This window comes from Cotesia typhae, unplaced genomic scaffold, assembly GCF_013202065.1.
Source record: "Cotesia typhae breed Kobodo isofemale line unplaced genomic scaffold, CoteBio_Ctyphae scaffold_13, whole genome shotgun sequence".
Classification (NCBI taxonomy): Eukaryota; Metazoa; Arthropoda; class Insecta; order Hymenoptera; family Braconidae; genus Cotesia; species Cotesia typhae.
In genome coordinates this window covers 6219127-6247062 of record NW_027423774.1, presented here as the reverse complement: position 1 = coordinate 6247062, position 27936 = coordinate 6219127, and the positions used below count along the sequence as shown (strand labels likewise).

The window sequence follows — 27936 nt, the reverse complement described above, 5'->3', positions numbered from 1 at the left end:
TAATAAAATTTCCGACTAGCAATTAATATTTGACTGAAAAAAGAATTCTATAACAGTTAGTTGAAATAGAAATTGGAAAGTTGTCACTCGCAAGCTCATGGATATGGAAAAGTAAACCGTAAATTGTTTTCAAGATAATATTCAAAGTATCGGGGATGTACGTACTGGAGGTTTTGCGGTCTAGATTACTCGAAATGAAAGGGTCTAAATGGATTCAGTGGTATGGTCCCGACGGTTTGTTTAAATCAAATGTCCTTCGGGTTCCCGAGTATACTCTCTGCATAGAGTTTGAGTTGGCGTGGTTTTAAACCGGAAGGGCGGGGTCCACAGGTAAAATTGCTATATCTGCCGAGAAATCTCATGCTGCACCAGTCTGCGTCTCCTTTCGGTCACCCAGTTTAATTTCATTCTATATTACATTAGAATAGATTAGATTTTTCGATTAAAATTCAACCGCAAGACAAATTCACTGGATGAAAATCGCTTTTTACATTTAATATAATTTGTTTATCATTTTGACAGATGGACTGTTTATCTCGGAGGACTTTACTTGGCATTTGTCGAGGCTGAGACGAAAGACCGCATGTCAGGAAGTCTTCAGCGACAGTTAAGGGAATTGACTTATCCAGATGACAGTGAAATGGGTGTAATAGTCTAGTTTCTTATTTATTATTTTAAACAGAGAAAACCACGATAAAAAAAAAAAAAAAAGAATAATATTTATATATTTCAGTTATTTTTCGCCCTGGCAATCCCATTGGATGACCCAGTCGCGACAAAAGCGATGTCAGTGGCATTTTTTTTCGAAGCGAACTACGGGCTCGTTAGAGACCAGGAATCATTAGCATCCAGGGCGAGAAAACAAAGAGCCGCGTTTTCGGATCATAAATTATTAACTCGCGCGACTGTCTACTCAATTCTCGAATCTAAATTCGAGGCGTAAGTACTTTTTGCTCTTGTTAAGAAATTTATTTAAAAAAAATTAGGAAAATGGTTGACCCTGAAGGTCATCCTTGCAACTTCCCGTTACTTTCGTAATTAAAGGCTTAAAATTGAGCTTATAACGTTTTTGAACTCGAAAAGCTAAAAAATATAATTTTGATGTAGTTTTGAGCTCTCCAAGCTCAAAAGTCTGATAGAAGTTTAATAAAACACTATTTTTTGAATTTTCAAACTGCAATAACTTTTGAATGAATAAATCGATTTTTACGTGGTTGGCGGCATTCGACGCAGTTTTTCAAATTCTACGATATATTTTTGAACACAAATTGATAAGACCGGAAGTTTCGGAGTAATTCGAAAAAAAACGCTTTTATTCGATTTCTTTCGTCAACGATAATTCACGAACGAATCAACCGATTTTGACTGGCTTGGTGGCGATCGACGTGGTTTTTCGATGTTAAGAGCTGATTAGTTTTTGGAATTGATCGATCGAGCCGTTTAAAAGTTATTAAAAAAAAACTTTGATTTGAAAAAATTTTTTTTTGTAGTTTTTTTAAGATTCCTCAAAATCTATCGGTCGGAATCGGTCTAAATTGTATTCAAAATCTAAGTTTGGTCTAGCCCTTTCAAATGACACCAACCGCGATCAAATTGGCCAAGCCGTTCAAAAGTTATGAAAGGTTTACATACATACACATATGCATACATACAGACATAAAGACAAAATCGCGGGAATAGTCAGGGAAGTTTCCCAGGACCTCAAAACGTCAAGATCTGATGAAAACTCAATTTTAGGAAAACGGGGTAAAAACAATAACTTCCCGATTTTTGAAAATTTTCAATTTTCTTAGCGGGAAATTAAAAATAAACTCCGCTGAGATATTAATTTTGACGTAAGCCCCGTTACCACCCAGACAAATAGCTCAAGACACCGAGGTGTAAAAGCACGACAAGTAAAACAGGATTTTAGCTTAAAGTCGTCGGTAATTAGCCGCGAAAAAGGTAATGGTCTTTGCTTTTAACCTTGTATGTGCATATTACTCCACCGAAAAGATTTATTTAGTTACGGATGAGTGACTGATGGAATATATTATATATTATCCTATTTTGGCATAAAAGAAACTCGATGTACCGCCAAGTAAATCTGCTTTTGTCATTCAACTTTATCACAAATCGTATTTCTCAGCCTCAGCATCCAGACTGTAAACTCTAACCAATACTTACTAGGTTCCGCTCTGCTCCTTGATATATTGATCCCTTGGCCTTTTTCTAAAACTTTTTTACGCAACCCCCGAGCTTTTTGCCGGACCAAACTCTGTCATTAGTCCTCGGTAACTGCTGAGAATCTGTCTGTCTATCTACCTGCTGTGGGATAACTGTTGCTCATTAATCTCCCAGTACAGATACATAACACTTGCACACATGCATTAATTAATGGAATTCTATATGTGTGAGATCATTGAGGAATTAGCCTGAGATGGCACGAAGACAAATTTAACAAAAGACTTGCGCGTAAATGTTGGATTGTAATGAGAAGCTTGTTAGTCGATAATCCCATTGAAGCGCTTTATATTCCTCCTTCCACTCGAGGGGGAGTAAGCGAACGGAGGACCCGTTAGATAGGATTGTCCGATCGAAATGTTAGAACTTGGTAAGCAATTCAACCTGTGTATAGCTGTGAGCAGCGAGCAGCCAGGACACACTGTTAGATTATTCCGAGAGCTAGAGGGTTGAGGGCCAAGACAACACCCAAAGTTGAATCTCCAGGATACTCTGTTCAGAAATTGATGAAATATAGCACAGGAGTTTACCCATGGATGTCGTTACCCGCTTCCAGATTAAAAGCTCTTCTGTTTGTTATGTATTATCTTATTAATCGGTGGACTAATATACTTGTATCATTTTCATTTGTAACTAAATGCTCGTCGCTTAATTTATTTTGTTTTCAAATTATATATATAGTTTCAAAATTAATTTATTTTATTTTTATAAAAAAAATTTTTTTTTATTATTAAATTTATTTATTAAGATCTATTTTCAATTTTTTTCACAACAGTATTACAAAGTTATATCTTTTACAGTAAAAAATGTTTAGTTACATTTATTACCAAAAAAAAAAATAATTTTTTTTTTTAATTTTTCTAAAAAAATTTTTTATAAAAATTTAAAGATCAAATAAATTAAAAAAATCAATTTTATTTTTATTTAATTTATTTATTAAAAATTGTTTTCAATTTTTTTTATAATAATAGATGAAAAATTATTTTTTTTTCAATTAATTTGATCTTTAAATTTTTATAAAAAATGTATTAAAAAAAATTAATTTTTTTCTTGTAATAAATTTAACTAAACGATTTTTTTGTAAAAAATTTAATTTTGTACCATTATTGTTGAAATAGTATATTACGCACCTAAGGAGGAAAGTAGGACATTCCAACCCGCGCGGTATTGTCACCCGAGCCGAAGGCGAGGGTGACAAAAGCGCGGGTTGAGATGTCCTACTATCCTCCCGTGGTGTGTATACGATTTTTTATCAGACCAGGATCGAAAGTTCGATTAAAATCCAAATAATAAAGTTAGATTTTGAATCAGGTTAGTTATCATCAGTGCGCATGCTTCGATTTCTTAAATTTGATGTTCAGTTTTCTTGACTACGTAACTAAGCATTAAGTCGTTTATTTATTTATTTATAAAAATTAGCAAACATATTAGCCTATCGCGATAATATAAACTTACGTTTGCAATTAGAATCAGAATATAAATTCATGAAATTTAATACATTATTCAAATAAAATGAGTTCTGATGAATCGGAAGCTGAATTAAGTGAAGAAGAAATAATAAAAAATTTGGATGAAGCGGCAAAACAAATTAGCAATAATTTGTTGCCCGAAAAATCAAAAGCTCGGTATAACTTGTGTTATCAAGAATTTTTATTGTGGCAAAGAAAAAAGAAAACCGGTTCTTTCAATGAAAACGTGTTGTTAGTTTATTTTCACGAACTATCGAAGACTCTGAAGCCGCCAACGTTGTGAAGCCGATGGTCCATGCTGAGAACTACTTTAAATCTGAGAAATGGGATTGATATCAATAACTATCATAATTTAAAAGTTTTCATTAAAAATTGTGCCAAAGGTTACCACTCTAAAAAGGCTCGTGTTCTGACATTAAGTCAAGTGAACAAATTTCTTAATGAGTCTGATGATTTGAATAATCTAGCGAATAAAGTAAGTAAAATATATACAATTAACTACAATATATAAAATATATACAATTTTTTTAATTAATATTTACAATTATTATTTACAGGTCATCTTGACATTTGGAGTCTTTGGCGCACTCAGAACCAGTGAAATATGTAATCTGAGTATTCAGGATGTTGAAGACACTGGAAATTAAATGATTGTCACAATCAACGACAACAAAAATTGCTACCCTCGTAATTTTGTTGTCGGAAAAGAGTACTACAATCATGTAAAGAAATATATTTCTTTGCGGCCAGATGATTTTGACAGTAGACGTTTTTTCTTTGTTTATCATTCGGGAAAAGGTAAGCGCCAAATTATCAGGAAAAATAAAATTAGCGAAGTGCCGAGGAAAGTTGCTGAGTATTTGGAGCTTGAACATCTGGAAGCCTACACCGGTCATTGTTTTCGGCGCACAGCGGCAACGTTACTGGCAAATTCTGGTGCTAATTTAACAGCAGTAAAGCAGTTGGGTGGATGGCGATCAAGTACGGTAGCAGAAGGTTATATTGAAAATTCTTTAGCAAACCGACGACAAATCTACCAGTAAATAATTTCTTCTCACCAAGAAATTTCATCTGATTCCACTTCTAATTGTCAAGTTCCATCGGCTACTATCACCAACGAAGCTCCATCTACCTCCACTGCCAATCAAAAAAACCCAGAAACAAACTTGAATGTTGATGGTATGCCCGAAGAACATTTCTTAGAGCCTGATTCCGATGATGATCTTTTTTTTGAAGCTAAATTGGATGATGATTTTGATAGCAATTAAAATTTAAGCCCATTTGCGATTACTGAAACTGATGATCCTGTTCCAAAATCTACAGAAACTACTAATACATCTGAGAATAAATCAGTTCCAAGAGTGGATTCAACACGGAGAAGAAAGTTGAATGAAATTCGCGAAACAGCTTGTGCTAAACGCTTAAAAAAACTTAAAAAATTTCAGGCCGACTCAAAACCATCTGTGGCAAAAAAATTAAAAAATGATCAAGTCGATTCCATGACAGTAAATTCTTCATTCGTGAAATTCGAAAATTGTACAATTGGACACTTGACGATTTATAAGAATCAATGCAACTGCGAGAATTGAATAATCTTTAATTTTTATAACTATCTAAGTTTGTTTATCGTTAACGATCTCTGATTAAGCAAAAGTATTGAGACAAAGAAAAAAATATTGAAAATTATTGGTTTTTTAGTCAATCCAATACTTTTTTCTTTGTCGAAATATTTTTTTTTATTCAGGGATTTATCATTAATGTTATTTATGAATTAATTTTGATTAAATATTGTCTTAAATATTAATTTGTTGATTAATTTGAACAATCAAAATGAGTTTGTATGTTGAAAGAAAAAAAATACAGATAAACAAAAATAAATTCTGATCTCCCGGGTAAAAAACTTTATATATAATTATATATAATGTTATATATAATTATATATGGAAATTGGCCTTATATAATTATATATAGTTATATATAAAGTTTTTTACCCGGGCTCAACAAGGTTTGAAGCTCGATATAACATTAATTAATATAATTAAATTCTAAAATCAGATCAATAATTATCAGTATTCATATGCTTCTATTTTTGTATTTTTAGCATGAATTTTTGTATTTTTGTATTCTATATGAAATATAAATAAATAAAATTTTGCTTTATTAAATAATGACTTTTGTTAAATTGCACTGTATTTTCTTAACTATTGACATTTTTTAAGATATAAACTCATCCCGATGTTACACTCATCAAGAGCTTTTATTTGAGTACCCACATGCATTTTCATATATACATATCAATAAGGAAGCTAAAAATTAATGTATCAAATTCTTCTTTACACTATTAATTTTATCGCAAAATAAATCATTTCGAGGTTAATCTGCATTATAACGTATATTTTGACATTTAAAAGAAACGTGAATTTAGGCATTTGCCAAAAATTTGAAGCATGCGCACTAATTTATTTATTTATTTAGTCAGGAGGCAATGTGGCACTTTCCTCTCTAAAAATAGAACCGAAATACGAACTTTCGATCCAGGTATGATAAAAAAATTTTTTTTATTATAAAAAATAGTTGTCAATTTTTTTTATAATAATAGATAAAATTTTTTTTTCAACAATAATGTTACAAAATTAAATTTTTTACAGAAAAAAATGTTTAATTAAATTGATTACTGGAAAAAAATTAATTTTTTTTTAATACATTTTTATAAAAATTTAAAAATCAAATTAATCATAGAAAAAATTTTTTTTATTAATTACATTTATTTATTTGATATAATTGATTTTGTAGCCTCGGGCTGCCAGGTCGAGCATGTTTATTGCGTTCAATCTGTGAAACGAGTAAATTGTCTGTGGATCGTGACAACGGACTCATCGGCGACCTATTGAAAATTTTACTAACGTGAGTACTCGAAATAACCAGCAAAATAGATCCGATGGATTGCCCTCAGAGTTTTGGAGGCTTGAATAATTATTAAATGGATAGCAAGCAAAGAATAAGAGCTGTATGCAAATTCCTATAATTGATTATATTATCAGAGACCCGGGAAAGGTTTGAGATGAAATTGGGCTATCTCAGAGACAGACAGATTCGAATACATATTGATCCATCTAACCTGCAATATATACTGGACAATATATATATTATATAGTGGGAAGTAGATCAGATCTCGGGCGGTAATCGATTACAAACCAGTGTACATGAATCCGAAACCCAGAGGGTGATCTACGGGCGCCTTGAGGCGTAAATTTCAGTATGACTATGACTATTCTCCAGGCCATCTTCATCTGCTAACGAGAACTTGCCAACTGAATACGTCCAGGCCGAACAACGACAGCCCGAGAGCCGGATCAACCATCACTCCCAATGCGACACCGGCAATAATCATTATCATCATGATGATCCACGTTCCGATGATGATGATAACAAGGAGCTCAATGATTGCAGTACAATTTATCCCCTTTGTCCTATTAGTATTTATGACTACATAACCATCTAATGATTACCTGTGTGGTGTCATCAGGTTCAAGCTTTACTGATCAATATCTTCCGCGTCATCTCCGTCATATTTAAAATTAATTAGTGTATTAAATTATTGCACTAATTACTGAAAAAATCATTTTTTCTGTTTAAAAAAAAATTTTTTATTCATCTACATTGTAAAGAAAATAAAAAAATATTTTGTTTCCAGAATAGTCATATGATAAAATTCGTTTTTTTATTGAAATTTAGTTTAAAATTTAAAAAATTTTTAAAATCATTGCAGAGGTCTTCATTTGAATTTGTGCCTTTTCAAGGTTTCAGTTCATTCTCACCGATAGTCAATTTATTATGATAAATTATTATGATAAATACTTTTTAGGCTGCATTCAAAAATTTTCTACCTCTAGATATATAATTAAAAAATGACCTTGTATCTTGTGAACTATTGACATTTTTTAAGATATAAGCTCATTCCGATGTTACATTCATCAAGACCTTTCATTTGAGTACCCACATCAATTTTTCATATATTTTATATATTATATATGAAAAATATATAAAAATGCATGTGGGTACTCAAATGAAAGCTCTTGATGAGTGTAACATCAGAATGAGCTTATATCTTCAAAAACGTCAATATTTAAAAAAGTACATTGCAATTTAACAAAATTCATTATTCAATGAAGCAAAATTTTATTTGTTTATAGTTCACAAGTCACGGCAGTCACATAGTGACTACAAGGTTGCAAGTAATTTTTAATAATTTATTCAAGACAATTATTTTTTTAAAATAAAAAATTTTCTCCTTGAATTAAATTAATTTTTTTTATTATGAAAAAAAAAAAAAAAATTTTATGATTTATAGAAAAATTTTGGCAGATATTTTAGTTTGAATTCTTTAAAAGTTTGTTTGAAATAACGAGTGAGGACTTTGTAATATTTTTGCAGGACAATATCCAGCGTACCATTTTATGAAATAATTTTGAATTGTATTAACATCATTAAATAAAATAAATAATGAACACTGAATAATAAAATCTAGGTGACCCGTATATATGTAACTTTATTTGTTTGAATAAACAGTTGTTTATCAAAAGAATAAGCCTTGTAGAATGCTTTTAAATAAATAATATTTTTTGATGGATATAAAATAATATTTACATTTACATTAATCAATAAGAGCGCAATACGATTGTCATGATAAATTGTTTGTTGTGAAATCAAATAGCGGATGAACGAAAGCTTTTCAAAAATCCCTTAACAAATCAATCATATATGTATAACGATACACGCAATATTTATATATATAAATATAAATTTTTTCAACAGAGAAATAAAAGTAAAAAATATGGAATAAAAAATAAAAAAATGATAAAGAGACACAGGAAGAAGGGAGAAGTGATCGAGTGATAGAGAGGGCTTAACACTGCTCGTTGTTGAATTTTACACGAGGATTCCAATTAAGTCCAAGAGCCCCACGGGACAATTCCAATGGTATTTTGTGCAATTTCTAGTTTGTCCGATTAGTTCAGCCTCGACAATGTCCTGCGGCAAATTCTCCTGTTGAGAAGTCGACGGTCTGGAAAGTCATTCTAAATAAACCTATGTATTATTTATAGTGTAAATATTTTTAAAAGTACTTACGTTAATATGACATTAATGATGTCTCCGATAACTCCATTGTCGCTTAAATCGAATTTAAGAGTCTCGCATATTGATCGCAATAAACAAGACCTCCCAGAAAATCCAAAACTCTCTAATTTTTTTTCTATAGTCTGATAAATTGTTTTACGATCTATTGATCGCTTGCGTCTCAGGCTCTCGTCGTTCCAGGGCGCGAACACCGTCGAGTTTTCCGGCAAAGGGTAAGTGGCTTCGAAAAAGTACGACACTGATACGGATTTACTCGGGTCTGGTAAAGGTACCGCTAGTGCAAAAAATATCTAACACATTTTTATTAATTAATTAATAACATTTCAATAAGAATTAAATTAGACTCAAATTTTTAGAATTTTTTTATTAAAAAAAAATTTGAAACATTTCAAGTGCAATTTTTAAAAAATATTTTTTTATTTATAATTTTTATTGATTAAAAAATAAAAAATTTCCAAATGTCTGCTAATTTTATCAATTTATTTATTAAATCTATACATATACAAGAGATTTTTATGAAAATTAACTTATCAAATGGTTGATAATTTTAAGAATTTTTGTAACAAATAAATTATGGCAAAAAAAATTGACATTTAGAAATTTAAAGAAACTACAAATGCAATTTTTTAAAAATAATTTTTTGGAAGAAATTTATATGTTAAAAAAAATTAAAAAATAGTCAAGTGACAGTTAACTTTAATGTCATGAGATTTTTAGGTATATAGTGACTCATCACGATGTCTTTGGAACTATAAGGCGTAGAGACTTCAACTTTGGTAGGAATATTATTACTTTTGCTATGTAGAGGTCAGCTAAGAACGGATTTTAAGAAATTTCTCTCTCAAAAGGGCTTGCGGGGGCGTTAACAATGAAAAATTTCAATTTTTAAACTACAGCTCCTATAGACTCCAAATTTGATAGAAATCTTCTGTAAGAGATGTAGAAATAGTCTATGAACGAATTTTACGATAGATCACCCCACAGGAGGTTGCGTGAGTGGGTATCAACAATGAAAATTTTTAATTTTCAAACTATAGCTTCTACAGACTCCAAATTTGGTAGGAATTTTCTTTAAGTGATGTAACAATTATTTATAAACAAATTTTACGATAGCTCACGACACAGGGATTGCGGGGGTGGGTGTTAACATTAAAATTTCAATTTCCGAGCTGTAGCTCGTATAAGCTCCAAATTTGGTAAGAATCTTCTGTATGTGTTGTAGAAATGATTTAATATGGGATTTTATGACAACCTACTCCCAATATGGACTAAGGGGGTGGATGTTAAGAATGAAAATTTCAAATTTCCAAGCTCTAGCTCCTATAGGATTCTAATAATATAGTGATTGCACATTGAAAGTTACAATGAATATTAGCTAGAATTATCACATGGATAAAAGGTACAAGCCAATCCGATGGAATTTAGAATCTGAGCAAGTCAACAAAATACTCCAATTAAATTTAAGACTAGATTTAAAAATACAATTCTATAAAGTGCCCAACGGAGCGGGCGAGTAACAGCTAGTAATCAATAAAAAATATTTTTAAAAAATTGCACGTATAGTTCATTAAATTTTTTACATATAAAATTTTTTTTTGATAATTTAATTAATGAAAAAAATTCTAAAAAAGTTTAGATGTCGGCTAACTTAATTTTCATTTAATATGGACATAAAATAATTTAACATAATATTGAACATAATTTAATATGAACATAAAATAACAATATAAAAATTAACTTAACAGATATTCAATCATTTTAAGAATTTTTGTGACTCATCGTGACTGCAAAGTTGCTAGTCATTATTTATTGTACACATTAAAAAATTTTTCGTCATTTTGTAGAGTGTTAAAATTTGTGTGTTGAATATTACACTCTAGTATGTAGAATTTAACATTCTCGTGTGTTGATTCAATAATTTAACACACAAAAATGTTAAATTCTACACAATATAGTGTAATATTCAACACACAAATTTTAACACTCTACACAATGACGAAAAAATTTTTACTGTGTATAGTTTTATTATAAATCAAATTAATTTAGTAAAAGTACTTGAATTATTTTTAGTCCAACTTACCCCCATATTACTGGACTCCGGATAAGGAAGTGCGCGAATTGGTCGGTGGAGGATTTTGGCAAAGTCAGAATTTTTTTGTTCATAAATGCACAGCGCAGTTATTATTTTACTGGCAAATAGTAGACTGTAAAATAAAATAATATAATTGGAAAGAGTTTAAAGTATAAATGTTTTTGGTTTTTAAAGCTCGAGCGGATACATTCGGTCTGGATATCTCGAATCAGGGGCTTATCTACTTACTCCTTGAACTTTTAAAAAGAGCTATAGATGTGCAAGTACAGATAGAAGATACAAGGACCAGAATATAGTCCCATATAGTACAAGAACAAGTAGTTCAAGTAGAATATAAAATATCTATATCTATTTCTTCAACGAAGAAATCTTGGATGATTTGTGTTTTTAAAATTCGCGTGCACAGAAATATTAAATTTAATTTTTTTAAGCCAAAACTTAACTATAAATTCGCGTAAATAATTAGCTAACTTTCATTATACAGTGTCTCGATAAAGTTGCCATCCGATTTTAACGTTTAATTAAAGTTTTAAATATAAAAAACTTACGGTGCTGTGTTCAGTGAAAATAAAATACAAATAAATTAATTTACTTACTAATTTAACTTGTACATTTTCGTAACAAAACTCGATGAACTGTAACACATGCGACTGGCGTGTTATTACTGTTCACGCTCAATAACGGTGTGCTGGCGTTAAGTACTAAGCACACCGTACCCATTTCGGTCATAATCGTTTCAATTCTTTTGCGAAATAGTTGCTTTTGAATTTGCTACCTACCAATTGTTACCTAGAAATTTATTTTTACCGCTGAATATATTTTTAAAATAATGAATTGTCAATATACAGGATTTTTTAATTATTTAATAATACTTATTGCAAACTTTGAGCTTCTCGTAGCAAATAGTTACGATTTAAAGGAATTATTGAGGCAAAAACGTTATCTCGTTTATCCAAATCCACTCGACAGTGAAACTAAAGTCCAGGTAATTACTATATTCAACTATGTAATCGATTTATTTTAAGTAAAATCATATTTAATGTCTTGAGACCATAATCCCTAATCCCCATCGTGAATAAGATTGTGGTAATTTAGTCTATAGTCTTTATTCTCAGCAGAATCGGTAAATACTTTAAGCTACTTACAAATATTTATATCAAAAGTTATATCTTTCTGCTGAAACTCACAATCTATTGAATTACCCACTAAATAATTAAATAATGTAATTTTAAGTCCAATAAAATAGCTTGCAAAATAATCGCTTAAGTTTTTTTATTAAATAAAAATTTTTTTTTCAGTAAAGCTTTAAGAGTTGATTGAGAAAATTAAATGTATTATTATTATTATTTTTTTTGGCTGTTCGAGGATCTACTTTGTCCTACAGTCATTTGATAAATAAGTTAAATTACAATTACAATTATTATCTATATTATTAAAAGAATAAGTAAAATTTGGTGTCCAGGATAGTTATATGGTAAAATTTGTTTTTTTAGTGAAATTTAGTGTCATTGCAAGGGTCTTGACTTCGGCTGCATTTGAAAATACTCTAATAATTAAGAAATTACATTGTTTCTTGTGAACTGTTGACATTTTTAAAGATGTAAGTTCACCCCGACAATATACTCATCGAGAGCTTTCATTTGAGTACCCACATCAATTTTTCATATATTTACATATATTATATAAATGTATATATGAAAAATATATCAAAAATGCATGTGGGTACTCAAATGAAAGCTCTTGATGAGCGTAACATCAGGATGAGCTCATATTTTTACAAATGTCAATAATTAAAAAAGTACAGTGCAATTTAACAAAAGTCATTATTTAATAACGCTAAATTTTATTTATTTATAGTTTACATTCGAAGGCAGTCACATAGTGACTGCAAAGTTACTAGTTTTTATTATTTTTAAATAAATATATATTTTTAATTTATTGAAAAAAAAATTGCATGAATTAAAAATTAATGAACCAAGTTATTATTATTATTGAGCTATATTTTATCTGTGTATCTACTTGTCTACATTACTCTGTAAATGGAAAAATTATAATTACTTATCACTACACTGAAGAAAAAAAAAATTATTTTAAATCGAGAAAAAAATTCTTGAATCAAGAGAAATTTATTTAAGTCAATAAAAATTTCTTAGTTTAAGAATATTTTTACTTAAATTAAAAATAAAAAGTTCTCAAAAATTATTTAGTTGATTTAAGTTAACTCTTTTTTTCTGTGTAGTTATAAAAAATTCTAAAGAGTATTAATCCTTATAATTAATTCATCAATGAATATCATTATCAGGTTCTTTTTGGACTGGGACTGCCAATGGAGTCAGAAGTCTCGGTAATACTGGGATATGTACTAAAGTGCAACTACAATTTGCCTTACAACTCATCATCGTTTACAAGCCCCACTTACAGAAACAGGCACCAGAGGGATATGTACAATAATAATAACGACAATGATAATAGTGGAAAAATAAAAAGGGAAAGGAATAAGAATAATGTAAAAAGTTTTAGAATAAAATCACAACAATCACTATCTCGATGGGATTTATATCGCATTTTAGAGTCTGCTCTCGGGAGTTTCGGCTCGCCGGGAAAAGTATGCTTACTTCGCGCTGTCTGCGAAGCTGCGGAACTTCCTTTTGATCGAAGTCATGGATTACTTGGCGAGCTTTTACATACTTTTCTCTCTCCATCCAGTACTTCTGAATACCCAGACGTATACGAGGATCGTCAATATCTCGCCGCTGAAAACATCGGGAAAAATAGTCTAAATAAACTGTCAAAAGGTCAATGCAAATCTTTTTTCCCTGAGTGCATTTACAGTCCATTAGACTACTTTACTTTGTAAAAAAAAAAAATATTTATTTTTATTTATTCTTGCCATTTTTTAACAATCAATAAAATATTTACTGACAAATTTACCTTTTACATTTTCTTTAAATTTTTTTCAAGCAAACTTTTTCCGATTTCTCTTAGCTTGAGGATAAAAAATAAATTACCTCTACCTTAAGCAAACAATCTGACAGTTTTAATAAACATTAAAGCCTGGGAATAAACATCTGAATAAAAGCGATAAAAAATTCCCACATCCTTGCACATAAAAATGCATAAAGACGATTCAGGTTATTTCCCAGGACAATTTGACTTTTATAATATTTTCTAGCTCCCAACTTATTTTAAAAACTTTTAAATCTAATCTTCTATACATTAAAACTTTTTAGTTTTAGAAAATAAATAAATAAAAATAAAAAGATAATCTGATAAACAATAAATAAAAAAAAAAAATCCGTTGAAAGTTGGCTGTAATATTTTGTAATTTACCACGTCGTCGAAACCCTACCGCTAATTAGGACGCCAAGAGAGTGATTAGTCGGTTTACCACTGGTTCTCTTCCTCAAGCGAACTCTATCCAGTTTATATAGATATCTTGGAAGTGCAAGACAACAAACTACTACCAACGCTTACTTAAAGTTATCCCCAACAATGAATTCATTGTTAACAGCTTGTTTTGTTTATCGTAAAATTATTTTACCTTGCATCGTTATCACTGGTTTAACGGTCACCATTAACAATTGTTTAGTGTCGGTAAATGGAGATACTAAAATACGTAAACGTTATTTGGTTCACCCACCGCCCAGTGACTGGGCAGCTACTAAAATGCAGGTAAAAATTTATACTCATACTTTTTAGTAGATTTCATAGAAATCTACACTGATAGAAAATCAATCTTGATTCAAGAAACTTTTTTTCTTTAAAATTTGAACTCTTGAAACTGGATATAGATATATTTCTTTCAAGAATTTTTGTCTCTTGGTTCAAGATAGGCGATAACATTGATTCAAGATGTTACCGACTTGTGTTAAAAATGGCTTTTTTTTTGAGTCATTAATTTACTTATTTCCAAGAAATAATTTTTTTTCGGTATAACAATTAAAGACTATTTAGTTTTTGAAATATACTTTGATGAATTATTTTAAGTTTTTTAAACGACAATGTTATTTTGGTTGAAAAAACTAAATGTATCGATTGAAGATAATATAGCTCTTAAGCCAAGAAAATCTAAATCAAGACAAGAAATTCTTAAAGCAAAATAATTATTTGTCTTCCAAAATAAATTCTTAGATCAAGAAAATATCTCTTGAGTCAACATAAATTTTCTATCAGTGTAACTATTGCATTGGTCCTCATGACGGAACTTTTGAAAAATTTTGCTATATTTTGACTCAGTTCGTCGAGCTGATTCAGAAAATACATAAGGTTAAAAAATTTATATATGTATGTTTATATACATAAACTCATCCTTCCCTAACTCAACATACTTCATCTGTCAATAAATACCAAGGTTAAGTTCGAAGATGAGCTAAGTCGGTTGAATAGTTTAGAAATTATAAGAATTTGAAATTTTCAAAATCGTAAAAGTGCATATTTTTTCACTTTCTTCCTCGAATAATTTTTGAATGCTCTATTTTATCACATTTTCGACAATTGCATCTGAAAGCTCTATAAAAAGCTACAATTTTCATATATTAATATATATTTAGATTAGAAAGTACTTACTATTAAACTATCAATTTATAAAATTTGCTGTTGCATTCGTTTCAAAAATATTTTCCATTCTTTGTTTTTCCCCTCATATCGCATTCATAAATTCTATCAGATTAATTAATTAACTTACATTTAATAAATATTATTTTTCATTAAATCTTTGAGTATGCTGGTACACAAAAAAAGACTTATGATCCTAAGATGGAAATTAAACAATAAAGCGCATCTTAGAACATGACCTTCGTATGTATCTGTAGAATAAGTATATTAAGTTTGAAAATGATCCATAATGAGTTAGCAAAGCTAATTTCGTATCCAATTCAAGTAATTTTTAGATTTTTACATTCATTTTAATGAAATCTACTTCCATTTCGGCTGCCGAATGGCCTTTTTTTATTATTGTCAAAAAAAAAAAAAAATCAACTGTTAATTGCAATTAAAATAATAATAATAAATTTACTGTTGGTTGGACTAAATTATTGGATGAATTTTTTTTTTTTTTTTTTTAAATCAAATACTTTTATCGTGATGAACATCGACGGAAATTTTTTAAAATCTGATGACCTATATCGGCATATATATAACATTCACATCATAACACTCTTCACGTCAATGCCAGAAATGAATTCTCGAGTGACGTACCGTTGAATCCGGATGAATTGGTTGTCAGCACAGATTTATCACGTAGTTTTCATTGTTATTTCTAGCTTGATTTCTCTACACCTCCAAAACAACATAAACATATATATATATATATATATATATATATATATATATATATATATATATATATATATATACAATATATAGAGACATACAGACAGAGATGTACGTAAATAGATTTAACTCTGCTGTTGGTGGGTTGCCTGTCTCCTGTACAACTCTGCTATCCTATCAAGCTACTGCCAGTACATTCTATTCTCTATATGTTTTATTATTCAATTATTGAATGTATTGGTATTTCTCCAGTTGATTGCTGGTCTAGGGTTACCGATGGATGTCGACGTCAGTACAATCATCGGGTACGTTGTCAAATTCAATTATGATCTACCTTACAACGCCTCTGATTTAACGGAGCCTTACATTCGCTATCAGAGATCAACTTATCATCGAAATCGTAAGTCTACTTACTTAATTTAATAACTACTTTATTTTGTCCCCCCATTGAGGTGAGTTATCCTAGATAAAAGAAAAATCCTTTGATAAAAGAAAAAAAATTCAATTTAAATCACTTTATCAGAGATTTTATTGACGAATGTGCTTTTAGTAATAGCGAAAAAGTGTGATGTGAATAAAAGATAAAAAAGTTAACGCAAGGGAGGAAGTATCAAAAAAATAAAAAATAAAGTGAATGAGTAGATGGATAAAGTACGAATCTCTGGCACTTTACATATTAATGGCTATTTTTCGTGATATATAGATATATACATATATACAGTAGTAGAGCCTGTCTAGCAACAGATCGAAGGAGACTGAGTGAAATAGACAATAGACGGGGAATAAATGTACGCCAAGCCTCTTCTTATTCCAGCTTGGCTTTTTCGACCACTTTAATTTTAGTTAATCGGTCTCTTTTTTTTTTTATATTTTTTACATCATTGTTATTCATTAATTTCAGATATTTTTGAGTTCCCTTATATCGCGACCCAAATGCCAAAAGGACGCACATCAATATATACGCCCTTTTAACTTTGCAGTGCCAAAAGGGCGTACAAATTTTTTTTTTACTGATCGCATTATTAACACTTTCTTATTCTAAAAATAAAAAAAAAAAAATTCCTAAGCCAAAAGGACGTATGTTTTAACTTATACGCCCTTTTAGCTTTAGGACATTGAAAATTTAGTGACCTAAAGCTAAAAGGGCGCATACTTTTTTTTGCTGATTGCTTTGAATTGTTATTTATATGTTACTAATTTTACTGCAGAATTGAAAGTATATGTTCATTATTAAATTACAAATAGGTATTTTTAAAGGTTATTAAGGTAAAAGACCCAGTTATTGACACTTGCAATTTTATTTTAATTAAAAAAAAAAACAAATCAACTCTAATAAATTCATAAATATAATTTTTGAATTATAAATTTTAAGAAAATTGGTTTTTTGAGAACATTTGATTTTTATAATTAGAATAAAATTGCAAGTGTCAAACAACTAGGCCAGTGTCAATAACTGGGTCTTTTACCTTATTACAATTTTAATACGAATTCTGTTTATAATTTTAATTAAAAAAGAAAAAAAAACAGTTGCAATATCTAACATGGTCGCTGAGTCAGAGGCGCGAAATTCAACAATATTAAATGATCTGGATTTATTTTTTAGAGTTAAATTTTATATTTCAGAGCAAAATTGAAAGTTTTTTTATATGCCCTTTTGTCGTTAGACTAAATTTTTTCTAAAGCCAAAAGAGCGTATCTTTTGAGATGTGCCCTTTTAAGATTAGTACGTTGAAAATTTTTTTTTGACAAATCTTTACGTTTTGAGCAGTCCTAAGTTGAATGGCGAAAAAAAAATTTTTTATCCGCCCTTTTGGCATAAAACCCTATCTAGCTGCTGTAATACGCCCTTTTGGAATTTGGGTTGCGATATGTATTTGCTTCTCATTTAGTTTATAGTATTTTTTTTTTTTTTTTGGTCATTATAAATACATTCTCCATTACAGCCGAAGGATTTAGTTCGCGTTGGGAGATTTACCGGATGATCGAGTCAACTTTAGTGGGTTTTAGTTCAGGAAGAAGCTGCCTTTTAAGAGTGATTTGTGAGACTGCTGCAGTCCCTTTCTCGAGATCACAAGGAATTTTACCGCAACTTATTCATATTCTCCTCACGTAACTTGTTCTGTTTATATGTTTATATATTTACTCAAAAATAAATACCGATGTTATTGAAAATTTATTGCAGCCCTTCGCTGACTGAGGAAAAATATCTGGAGCATACGAACCAGGAGTTCAGAGCTGCTGAGCTCAAAGGGAGAAAATATCCCGGTGATTGTCACAAAATTTTTCCCGATTGCACTGAAAGTCCTCTGGACTATTTCACAGAGGTAATTCAGTAGGAATTTGATTGGTTGAAAAATAATAACTAAGGGAAACAAATTAAAAGTGCGATAAAGTAAATAAAAGTTTAACAACTGGGAAGTGATTGTAAAAATAAATAAAATAAAATTCTTGGTTTGGTAGAGAGACTAGTATAGTAACGTTAACGTTATTCTCAATACAGTTATAATAGAAGCTGAAAACAAAGAGTGAGAGAATGTTTTGTATTTGAGGGTATAGAAAATAGAAGCTGAGTACCGCGGGTACTCGGTACCGGGTGAGGGTATTGCTACGTGACGCAGTTATCGGATGTTATTGGCATTTTTGTTGTTTGATAATAACAATACACCCACGACAAAGAGAGCAAAGAGTTATCAAAAAATAATATCAGCCTTTAATTTATCGCGGTAGCTTAATAAAATTATATTAAACCTCGAAAATAAATAATTCTTATTGAAAAAATATTTTTTATTATTAATAAAACAAATTTTAAATTTAATTCTCTAGACGAAATTATTTTTTACGACTTAAACCAGGCTATGACGTAGAGTTTATTTTTTTTACGATCATACCATGCATGTTACACTCCCGGGAAACTCATAACTTTGTATACAGTTCAATAAATATCGAAAAATAAATACACAAGTAAAGTACATTTCTTACTTGGCTTCAGAAACATATATCCTGGGTTTTAGCTCCTTTAACATCCGTACCAAATGCTTACGTTATACACTCTCCAATATATGTACCTATTATTGAAAAAAATATTAAATTTTCTTCTTAAAAATCGAGAGTTACAGTTTCGAAGCATTATTTGATTATCCAAAAATTTTTTTAATTTTTTAATAATAAATTTATCTGTCAATTGAGTCTTTTAAAAACATGTAAGATAGATAAAATAATTATTTACAGTTATTGAATCAAAGTATTAAGGAGATCCAAGTACCCTCCTAGTGTAAAGAATGTTTGTAACAAAATAAATAGTAGAAATATTTTTGTTATACATCTTAAAATTAATTAACAATATTTTTGAGGAAATTTCAGAAAAATTTAATCATTAAATAATTATTAACATTTAATTGAGGGCTAAGAAAATCTACATGTCCTTATGTTGGGGGAGGGGGAGGGGTGAAATTCATTCTTACATAATATTTCGTGAATAAAAATTCAATATTAAAAATCTAATCCTATTCTGGATTCCAAATAATTTTAAATTTTACAGTCGAATTTTTATTTTATTTAAATAATTTTTATTGCTTATTGAAAAAAAAATAACTTATTAAAATTTCGTATGTTTTTATTGATATCCATGTATGGTTCTATAGAAAAAATTATCGTACATTCCTCTTTCAGTGTATTATCGTATTTTTATTATTTAAAATATAAAAAATATTTCTTTTATTTAAAAATAATGGATCCACGTTGAACTGTAAATTTTAGTGAAACTGATCTTTTCCTAACATAACAGTTTATTATTTAGAAGATCAAGATAGAATCTTATGTAAGAAAGAGGAAAGGGAAAGTCACCAAAATTGTCCTTACGTAATTAATGAATGGCCCCTTAACTAAAATGACAAAGATCTTCTACACTGAAAAAAAAATTAATTTGAATCAAGAGAAAAATTCTGGAACGAAGAAAATAATTTTGAAGAGTTTCATTTTCTTGAATCAAGACAAAAAATTTTTGAACTAAGTAAAATTTATTTAAACCAAAAAAATTTCTTAGTTTAAGAATAAAAAAATTCTTTTTTATTGTTTTAATCGAAAGCTTATTATTTTTTCAATCAAATTCAATAAAAATAAAATTTTTTTTAAATCTTCAATTGCATTAAATTCTTAATCAAATATACGGCTGGTGGAATCTCCATTTACGTGCACAGAAAGAAAAATTTCTTGACTGGAGAACAAAATTCTTGGATCAAGAAAATTTTCGAGTGCCTGAAGGAAGACCGAAGTTGTGTTGGCTGAAGTAAAAATTTTTCTTGAAATTCTATTCTTGGTAGAAGTAATTTTTTCTTAATTTAAATTACCGTAAATACTTGATACAATAAATTTTTATGTTTGATCAAGATTTTTAAGTATTTTAGGGAAGCAGTGCCACCTACTTCAGCTAAGAAAAAAATTTTTTCATTCAGAGAAAATTTTTCTCTTGAATATTTAATACCTATTTTATATTATTTTAGCATGCAATTATATACATATTGAATGAAAAAAAAATGATTCAATATTATTTGATCTTCCCATTTGACATGTTAATCACTAAAAATATTAATGAAAATTTACTTCGATCGAGATGTTTAATTTTTTGGAGCAAGAGGCTGAATTTTCTCAAAACAACATTTTCTTAACTTAAATAAATTTTCTTGGATCAAGATACGTATTTCTTAAAGCAAAAGATTTAATTTATTGGAATAAGTGAAATTTTTTGTGTCAAAAAAAAATTTTTTTTTCGTTAAAAAAAATAATCAGGAAAAAAAATATTTTCTTGGCTCAAGTGAACCTTTTTTTCTGTGTACATGTAAAAATTACAATTTTCAAACCTAATTATTTCATTAAATATCCCGGAAACTTACTGTTTTTTATTTTTTTATTAATTATTAGGCTACTTAGATTGAATTTACAAATTTTCAGGAAGTTTTGAAAATTTGACTACTTCGCGTGAATCTCCTTAAATCACAGTATTAAATATATGTGTAAATATATAACTCAAAATGTGTCTCTTGGAGTCGGCTGCCTCGTATCGGCTGTTTAAAATATTTGGGATATGTATTTATAAAATTTCCATAAGCAAATGTTGTAAAAAAGAGTAAACTCCGACAAAATTTGATTGGTAGAGAGTCGTTAATCGAGTTTACAGCAAAGAACGGCAAGTGTTACGTTCTGAGTGTAGTTGTACCTCGTTGACGCTTCTCAACTCACTTCTTTACTTGGCGTTTGTTCAAGAAGAGGGGAACAAGAGTTACCTGAAGGATCTAACGGACTGAAATAATTCAATTTACCACGATGACGTCGCCTATAACTACAACTACCGCCTGTAGTTCAACCAATTCAAAACTAACTGCTTGATAAGAACAACAAGGACTTACAAAACATTTACTCATAATTTTTGGCGTTGATTGCGAAAATTCACATTTATAATTGCAATGAAGGTTGAATTATTTTTTGCGGTTATTATTTTCTGGAACAAAAGCTGCTACTGCGATAAATTTATTAAAGACCGCGCTTTAAGAGAGAAGAGAAGTCTTGTTTACCCCTCGCCATCCCAACTAATCGTGAGTATATTATATCATGTATGTATACATAAGAGTATTTAAGACCGGTGCCTCTAGCATAAATATTAAGTAATTGTTGTTTAGTTGATGTTGTTGCTATTCGACTACCGCTGTTTATCGCTAATCGTTACTTAACATACATTCATGCCGACACACATTACATATTGACAGTGTGATTTAATATTCATAAGATCATATAAGCTCCGGCAGTGTATAAGATCCTCGTAAATTTACGTTTGAGTGGATTTTCAAAGTTTTCCATTATCATAAATCAATTATATATTTATCACAAGCAGGTACTTTGGTTAAATTATTTTACCTGATAAATTTTACTCGCTTTTGAAATAATATTGGAATTAAATTCGGTTAATTATTAATTTGTTTTTAATCTAATTAAAATATGGAATAAAATAAAAATTTAATTAACTGAGTACTTGTTAAGTTCGGCAATGTGTACTTAATGAAATAGCGGTGGATCCTCAAATAATTATTACATCCAATATAGTAGATACCGTAGTGGATAATGAAGTAAATGATAAAATAAAACAAAAGTTGAATAACATACGAGATTTGGATTGAGATCGAGATTGGGAATCGTGATTCACTGTTCAGTTGTTCACTTGTATAATTAATCATTCAATCTGGCTGTTTAAAAAGACTCAAGTCTATAGTTCAGAGACTGGAGATAATTCTCGGGGGTATTTTAAATAGAACAAGAAATTCACGCGAGAGTTAGCTGTTTATTTTTTATCATTCGCTTTTAAATTAAGATTTATTTATAAAAAAATTTCTTTTTATCCATCGTACTGACGGAAAAATTTTACGAGTTCATTTTTACACTCAAAGTGTGTGAATTAAAAAGGCTTGAGTATAAAGTGTGTTCATGAGATACTAAATACGATATACACATACATGTATAAGTATGATCTGAATAGTGAATATATAAATGTGTGTGGGTGTGTGTGTGTGTGTGTGGGTGTTCACGTGAGTTAAAATGTATAGGAGCAAAGATAGACTAAGTGCAAACTTAAAAGCTCTCGCACGTACGATCGAGCTTGAGGGGTTTACTTTCATTTTAAAACACTCGGACAATTCAGTTCGTTAATTAGTTTTGGCGATTGAATAATAAATGGATACGTGCAATTGAATTTATCGTAGTTAGCATTCCGTAGATATTTTCTACCAAGAATATGTATGCCTGACCAGGAAACCCATTTTCTCAAATATGTTCATTTTAATTATTTCAATGTCTCTTGAAATATCTCTTGAAATTTTAACTATCTTTGTTTGAATTTACGATAATTATCAATAGTAAACTTTAAGTTTTATCTTTTGTCAGATGATTTTCGGTCTGGGTACGCCCTTGCAGTTAGACCGAGAGAGCGTTATCGTCGGTGCATTTACGAAATTACTCTACAATCTACCATCAAATGTTACCGACTTAACGTCACCAGGGACGATAAATTACCGGGATGACAAGAGCAAAACCCGGTGGAATATTTACAAACAATTTGAAAAATTATCGGAGCTGTACGGATTGGGAGGAAAAATCTGCCTGCTTAAAGCGATCTGCCAAGTAACTCACACCCCCTTTGACCACAACCACGGTCTGCTCGGCCAACTTATTCAGACATTCTTAACGTGAGTATCCCTTCAACCAATTTAAATTTCCCTCTATATTTGCAAGTAAAATGTCAATGGCAATTATTTAGCATCAAAAAATGAGTTTGGGGAGTAATTGAATTAATAAGTTACCGAGTAATAATTGAGTAGCCGTCATTTATCGTCTGAATTGAAAGTTTAGAGGAACTAAACGTGAAGGTAACCGCAAGTTTGGATCGATGCTGAGACGATGCCAAGCACGTTGCTGTTGGTGTACATGTATACGTACTATCCAGGAACTACGGGAGTCTCCGGATTGGTCTCCCACCTCGCCCATGTACTCTCCTGTCCCTCTAAGAGCGTAACAACCCCTTTTGGATGGCATGTAACTCTCGTAAATCATATAACTCGATCATTGCCCGGATCGCCGTGTTTACCGTCACTTTCTCACGCTTCTCACCCTTGTGGCCTTTCACCCTCGTCTTCTGTTCTCTCTACACTTGACGTAAGTTAAATTTACCCATATTTTCCATACCTACCTCTTCAAACCTCTATCTCTCATCTCCGCTCTCCGCTATTTGTGCTACACACTGTTATTAGAGGAAAAATTATTTTAAATCCCGTGTGTAAATTGTTTTTTATAACAACTTTTTTTGTCGAGGTTTAAAAATTATAAATTTGAAAACTTTGACTTCATTTTTTGGTACACGGTGAAAAAAACATACACAGAAAGAAAAAAAGTCTTGAGTCAAGCGTAAATTTTTTTTAATAAAGAAAATTTTAAGGAAGACTGAAAATTTCTTGAATAAAGTTAAAATTTATTGAACGAAGTTTAATTTTTTTAAGCCAAGAAAATTTCTTCTTGCTTCAAAATAACTTCGGTCTTTCTAAAAATTTTCTTGGTTCAAGAAATTTTTTTTTTCTGTGTAGGAATTTTTCCTATTTTTACATAGCAAAAACAAAGGCATTTTTCCAATGGTAACATGGGAATTATTTCTTTATTAACATGATGGAAATATCCATGTGACATATAAAAAATTCATTTATCACTATAATTTATGTAACTTAATTTAATAATTACAAATTTACATAACAATTTTCTCATTCGAGCAATTTCAGATTATTTAAAAGTAAGACAGTGATATACAATACTCGGTTTGTGATCAAAAAATTCGAGGAAATTTTCCTTAAATTTTGCTTTACATGTCAAAAAAATCAAAAATCCAGCAGATTATTGACGGTGTGGCTTAATGTATATGGGGAATTCTAAGCCAAATCGACCACTTTTGACCCTGAGCCCTTTTGATTTGGCTAAAAGTCATTCCTCCTTTTCTACCCTATCAAAAACGTCTCTAATAATTTTTTCAAAATTATGAATTTATTTCAAGTTATGAATTTTTCAACAAAACCACTTTTTTATATTTGAATTGCCATAACTTTTTCAAAAATTGACTTATCGGGACGTTTTTTTTTTTTCAAAATTTTTTTTATTAAATGTTTTTTTTGGAAAAAAATAGAAAAAAATTTTTCAAACCTATTTTCAACGTTATTTTTTAGATTTTCCGAAAAAACTCCGAATTTCTCGATGATAACCATTTTTAATTTCTTTTTTCTTATGCTCGAATTAGAAAAGTGTTATGTAAATTTATAATTACTAAATTAAATTACATAAATTTTAGTGATAAATAAATTTTTCCTGTCACATGGATTTATGACACTATACATAATTCAAGTAATATTTTAATATATTTTAAAAATAATTGTGCTATTACAGGATCAATTGAAAATTATTTAATGAATAAATGTAACGGAATAAATTTATAGAATCAATATATTATTCAAAATTCCTCCAAAAACTTGACATAAAAAATTGACTTCCACTAAAAAAATGTATATAACCGCGAAAGAGTACTAATTTTTACCAAAAACTCCTTTAAGATTTTCCCTAATGTCTCAATTATTTAAATTATTAATAAATATCACTGAAAAAAAATATCAAAATTAATTTACAATAAAAATATAACTGTTAAAAAATTGTTTTTAGTCTCTTAATTATACAAGTTAATTTTTGACGTATAATCACATTTACAAAATAAATTAACAAATTTAAAAATTTTTGTAATAAAAATATGAATTGAAAAAAATTTTTACAAAACATGCATTAATTCTTTTTTATATTTTAATTTTTAATTTTCTCCACTTCTGATAAGTAAATTTTTTGGAAAGAAATAATCTTTTTTTTTTTGCTGTTAAACTGAATAAATCTTATCAACTCTTACTAACCCATTGGGAAAATCTGGATTTACTAGAAAATGATTTGTTTACATCAACGATAAATTGATATCATTATTTCAAAAAATGAAAGTTATTAATATTACTTCATAATATCTCTCAAAAAGTCTGATTCTTTCACATTTGAAATTTTTTCAACAGAATTGAATAAGGCTGATTCAGTCTTCTTGCAGAGTCCAAAATTTATGTCAAATAGTAACCTAATTCAACATCTGCGAAATTCTAATTTATTTATTTGTAAATTTAATTAAAAAAAAATTCATTTTATTATATAAATAAAAAGAAATAAGAAAAAATTTTCCTTCTCTTAATTATATAGATTACTTGTGTTAGATATTTAGTGATACAAAACAGAAAATATAGGTAAGCTGAGTTAGGGGGTGAGATGTTTCTTAAGCTTGTGTGGAATTTCCAGGCCCTCAAGCACTGCCGAGTCTTACGAGAACCACGAGGATCAGGAATACCATTCTGCGGAAAAACTCGGCAGGCACGTGGGCGAATTCTGCCACGCCCTTTATCCGGAATGCACAAGAACCGTGCTAGACGTATTTTCAACCACGACGGAGCTTTTCTAAAGAAAAAGGCTCTTTATTGTTAACTCTACGCTGCATATAAACCAACAACTTTATTAATTTTTATTTCATCTTGTATATTTATATATTTATATATTTAACTTGATAACTCTATAAACTTTTATCCTTCTACCCGATTGTGTAACTGCTACATCGCTAGAACATCTCTTGTATTCCGCCACTGCATTCCTCCCCGTACTTTCATTTGCCAAAACCCCGGATTCATGAAATTCTTCGGACACTGAAACAACTACTGTGAGATTTTAGCTAAGAATCTTATACTCTTTGTCAGAAATTAAAACTTTTATTAAAATTAATTTGTAATAAAAAATAAATTTATTTTATGACTAATAAAATCAAAAAGATGTCAATGTCATTTTTTATTTATTTTTTTTTCTTTTTATACTAACCTTCTATTGGAAATTCTAGTACGTTTTATTGGATAAAATAAAAAAAAAGTCTTTTGGAATTTAAACGGTTTGAGTACGCCGAGTTTAATGAATATCCCAGCAGGCTAATCGAATGGAGAACGCTACGACGATAGATAAAAGCAAAGGAAAAAGATCCAAGTCGACGTAGAACTAAAACTCCCTAAATGGATATTATTGTATCTATAGATAGATAGATTATAATTTTTATTAGATTCTGGAGCCTAGAACCATCTTTAAGGATACATTATAATTATAATGTATAGAGTACAGAGTTTTTGATACATTAAATGAAAAATGAATATATTAATTAACCGAATAATATTTTAATAGTGTTTTTAAATAATATTTGTGTCATACAAAGCGCAGCAACGTTCAATTTAACAACAATCAACGTACAATATAGCAGATCAATAATTCTGTAAGTAATAATCATAGCACAAACTACGTAATAACTCAAAATTTTCAGATTTTGTAATTTTGTCTGGCAGCGCATTCCAAATGCGTATAATTTTTCTAATGTTAACATTGGAATTTTTACTTTATTAACATGATAGAAATATCCATGTGACATAGGAAAAATTCATTTATCACTAAAATTTATGTAACTTAATTTAATAATCACAAATTTACATAACAATTTTCTCATTCGAGTAATTTCAGATAATTTGAAAGTAAAACTATGAAATACAGTTCGAGGAAATTTTTTTCAAATTTTGCTTTACATTTCGAAACAATTAAAAATTCAACAGATTATGGACGGTGTGGCTTAAATTGCCATAACTTTTTCAAAAATTGACTTATCAGGATGTTTTTTTTTTTTCAAAATTTTTTTTATCAAATGTTCTTTTTTGGAAAAAATAGAAAAAAATTATTCAAACCTATTTTCATCGTTATTTTTTAGATTTTCCGAAAAAACTCCGAATTTCTCGATGATAAACATTTTTAATGTCTTTTTTCTTTCTTTCACATGAAACTTTAACATTTTCCATAAATATCCTGAAAATTTCAGAATGGTGTTTTTTCGATTTCTATTTTTTTTTCAATCGAAAAAAAAAATTTTTTTCATGTCATAAATGAATTTTTCTTATGTCACATAGATATTCCTATAGAGGTTCCTATATAGAGGTTCCTATAGAGATTCCTATCATGTTAATAAAGAAAAAATTCCCATGTTAACATTGAAAAAATAAGAAAAATCCCCATGTTTTTTTCGCCGTGTGCGCAACGCAACCGAAAAAAATTCGAAATGACATTTAA

At 29.4% G+C, this 27936-nt stretch overlaps 5 protein-coding genes across 8 annotated transcripts; 4 read left to right on the top strand and 1 right to left on the bottom strand.

Annotated features, from left to right (window-relative positions):
• Nucleotides 1-208: 208 nt before the first annotated feature.
• Nucleotides 209-7697, top strand: LOC141535330 (uncharacterized). Its single transcript, XM_074255198.1, has 5 exons — nucleotides 209-234; nucleotides 523-646; nucleotides 734-939; nucleotides 6486-6596; nucleotides 6972-7697. Exons 1-5 carry the CDS (start codon nucleotides 209-211, stop codon nucleotides 7192-7194), a joined length of 690 nt encoding a protein of 229 aa, XP_074111299.1. The 3' UTR covers nucleotides 7195-7697.
• A 140-nt stretch (nucleotides 7698-7837) lies between these two features.
• LOC141534883 (uncharacterized) lies at nucleotides 7838-11657 on the bottom strand. Of its 3 annotated transcripts, none has more exons than XM_074254495.1 (4): nucleotides 11520-11657; nucleotides 10912-11035; nucleotides 8823-9121; nucleotides 7838-8770 (listed from the first exon to the last, which is right to left on the bottom strand). In XM_074254495.1, exons 1-4 carry the CDS (start codon nucleotides 11567-11569, stop codon nucleotides 8707-8709), a joined length of 537 nt encoding a protein of 178 aa, XP_074110596.1. In that variant the 5' UTR covers nucleotides 11570-11657; the 3' UTR covers nucleotides 7838-8706. The 3 variants fall into 3 exon arrangements, with proteins under 3 accessions (XP_074110596.1, XP_074110595.1, XP_074110597.1); XM_074254494.1 differs by having other exon boundaries at nucleotides 7838-8757; XM_074254496.1 differs by having other exon boundaries at nucleotides 7838-8738.
• Nucleotides 11658-11740: 83 nt separating this feature from the next.
• Nucleotides 11741-13841, top strand: LOC141534881 (uncharacterized). Of its 2 annotated transcripts, none has more exons than XM_074254491.1 (2): nucleotides 11741-11908; nucleotides 13226-13841. In XM_074254491.1, exons 1-2 carry the CDS (start codon nucleotides 11753-11755, stop codon nucleotides 13778-13780), a joined length of 711 nt encoding a protein of 236 aa, XP_074110592.1. In that variant the 5' UTR covers nucleotides 11741-11752; the 3' UTR covers nucleotides 13781-13841. The 2 variants fall into 2 exon arrangements, with proteins under 2 accessions (XP_074110592.1, XP_074110593.1); XM_074254492.1 differs by lacking the exon at nucleotides 11741-11908 and adding an exon at nucleotides 12851-12958.
• Nucleotides 13842-14415: 574 nt separating this feature from the next.
• LOC141535329 (uncharacterized) lies at nucleotides 14416-21494 on the top strand. The gene is made up of 5 exons (XM_074255196.1): nucleotides 14416-14595; nucleotides 16447-16594; nucleotides 18138-18303; nucleotides 18377-18518; nucleotides 21345-21494. The coding sequence occupies exons 1-5, from the start codon at nucleotides 14416-14418 to the stop codon at nucleotides 21492-21494; spliced, it is 786 nt and encodes a 261-aa protein (XP_074111297.1).
• Nucleotides 21495-21653: 159 nt separating this feature from the next.
• LOC141535328 (uncharacterized) lies at nucleotides 21654-26251 on the top strand. Its single transcript, XM_074255195.1, has 3 exons — nucleotides 21654-21782; nucleotides 23122-23423; nucleotides 26092-26251. The coding sequence occupies exons 1-3, from the start codon at nucleotides 21654-21656 to the stop codon at nucleotides 26249-26251; spliced, it is 591 nt and encodes a 196-aa protein (XP_074111296.1).
• Nucleotides 26252-27936: the final 1685 nt, after the last annotated feature.

Excerpts from the sequence above, each read along its gene's own strand:
- LOC141534883 (XM_074254494.1), bottom strand. The coding sequence starts at position 11,569 with ATGTGTTACAGTTCATCGAGTTTTGTTACGAAAATGTACAAGTTAAAT. Across the intron at positions 11,036-11,519 it reads AAAATGTACAAGTTAAATTA|TCTACTATTTGCCAGTAAAA; the intron begins GTAAGTAAATTA and ends TTTATTTTACAG. Across the intron at positions 9,122-10,911 it reads CGGAGTCCAGTAATATGGGG|ATATTTTTTGCACTAGCGGT; the intron begins GTAAGTTGGACT and ends AAAATGTGTTAG.
- LOC141535328 (XM_074255195.1), top strand. The coding sequence starts at position 21,654 with ATGAAGGTTGAATTATTTTTTGCGGTTATTATTTTCTGGAACAAAAGC. Across the intron at positions 21,783-23,121 it reads CCTCGCCATCCCAACTAATC|ATGATTTTCGGTCTGGGTAC; the intron begins GTGAGTATATTA and ends ATCTTTTGTCAG. Across the intron at positions 23,424-26,091 it reads CTTATTCAGACATTCTTAAC|GCCCTCAAGCACTGCCGAGT; the intron begins GTGAGTATCCCT and ends TGGAATTTCCAG.
- LOC141534881 (XM_074254491.1), top strand. The coding sequence starts at position 11,753 with ATGAATTGTCAATATACAGGATTTTTTAATTATTTAATAATACTTATT. Across the intron at positions 11,909-13,225 it reads ACAGTGAAACTAAAGTCCAG|GTTCTTTTTGGACTGGGACT; the intron begins GTAATTACTATA and ends TATCATTATCAG.
- LOC141535329 (XM_074255196.1), top strand. The coding sequence starts at position 14,416 with ATGAATTCATTGTTAACAGCTTGTTTTGTTTATCGTAAAATTATTTTA. Across the intron at positions 14,596-16,446 it reads GGGCAGCTACTAAAATGCAG|TTGATTGCTGGTCTAGGGTT; the intron begins GTAAAAATTTAT and ends GTATTTCTCCAG. Across the intron at positions 16,595-18,137 it reads ATCAACTTATCATCGAAATC|CCGAAGGATTTAGTTCGCGT; the intron begins GTAAGTCTACTT and ends TCTCCATTACAG.
- LOC141535330 (XM_074255198.1), top strand. The coding sequence starts at position 209 with ATGGATTCAGTGGTATGGTCCCGACG. Across the intron at positions 235-522 it reads TCAGTGGTATGGTCCCGACG|ATGGACTGTTTATCTCGGAG; the intron begins GTTTGTTTAAAT and ends TCATTTTGACAG. Across the intron at positions 6,597-6,971 it reads CTATTGAAAATTTTACTAAC|GCCATCTTCATCTGCTAACG; the intron begins GTGAGTACTCGA and ends ACTATTCTCCAG.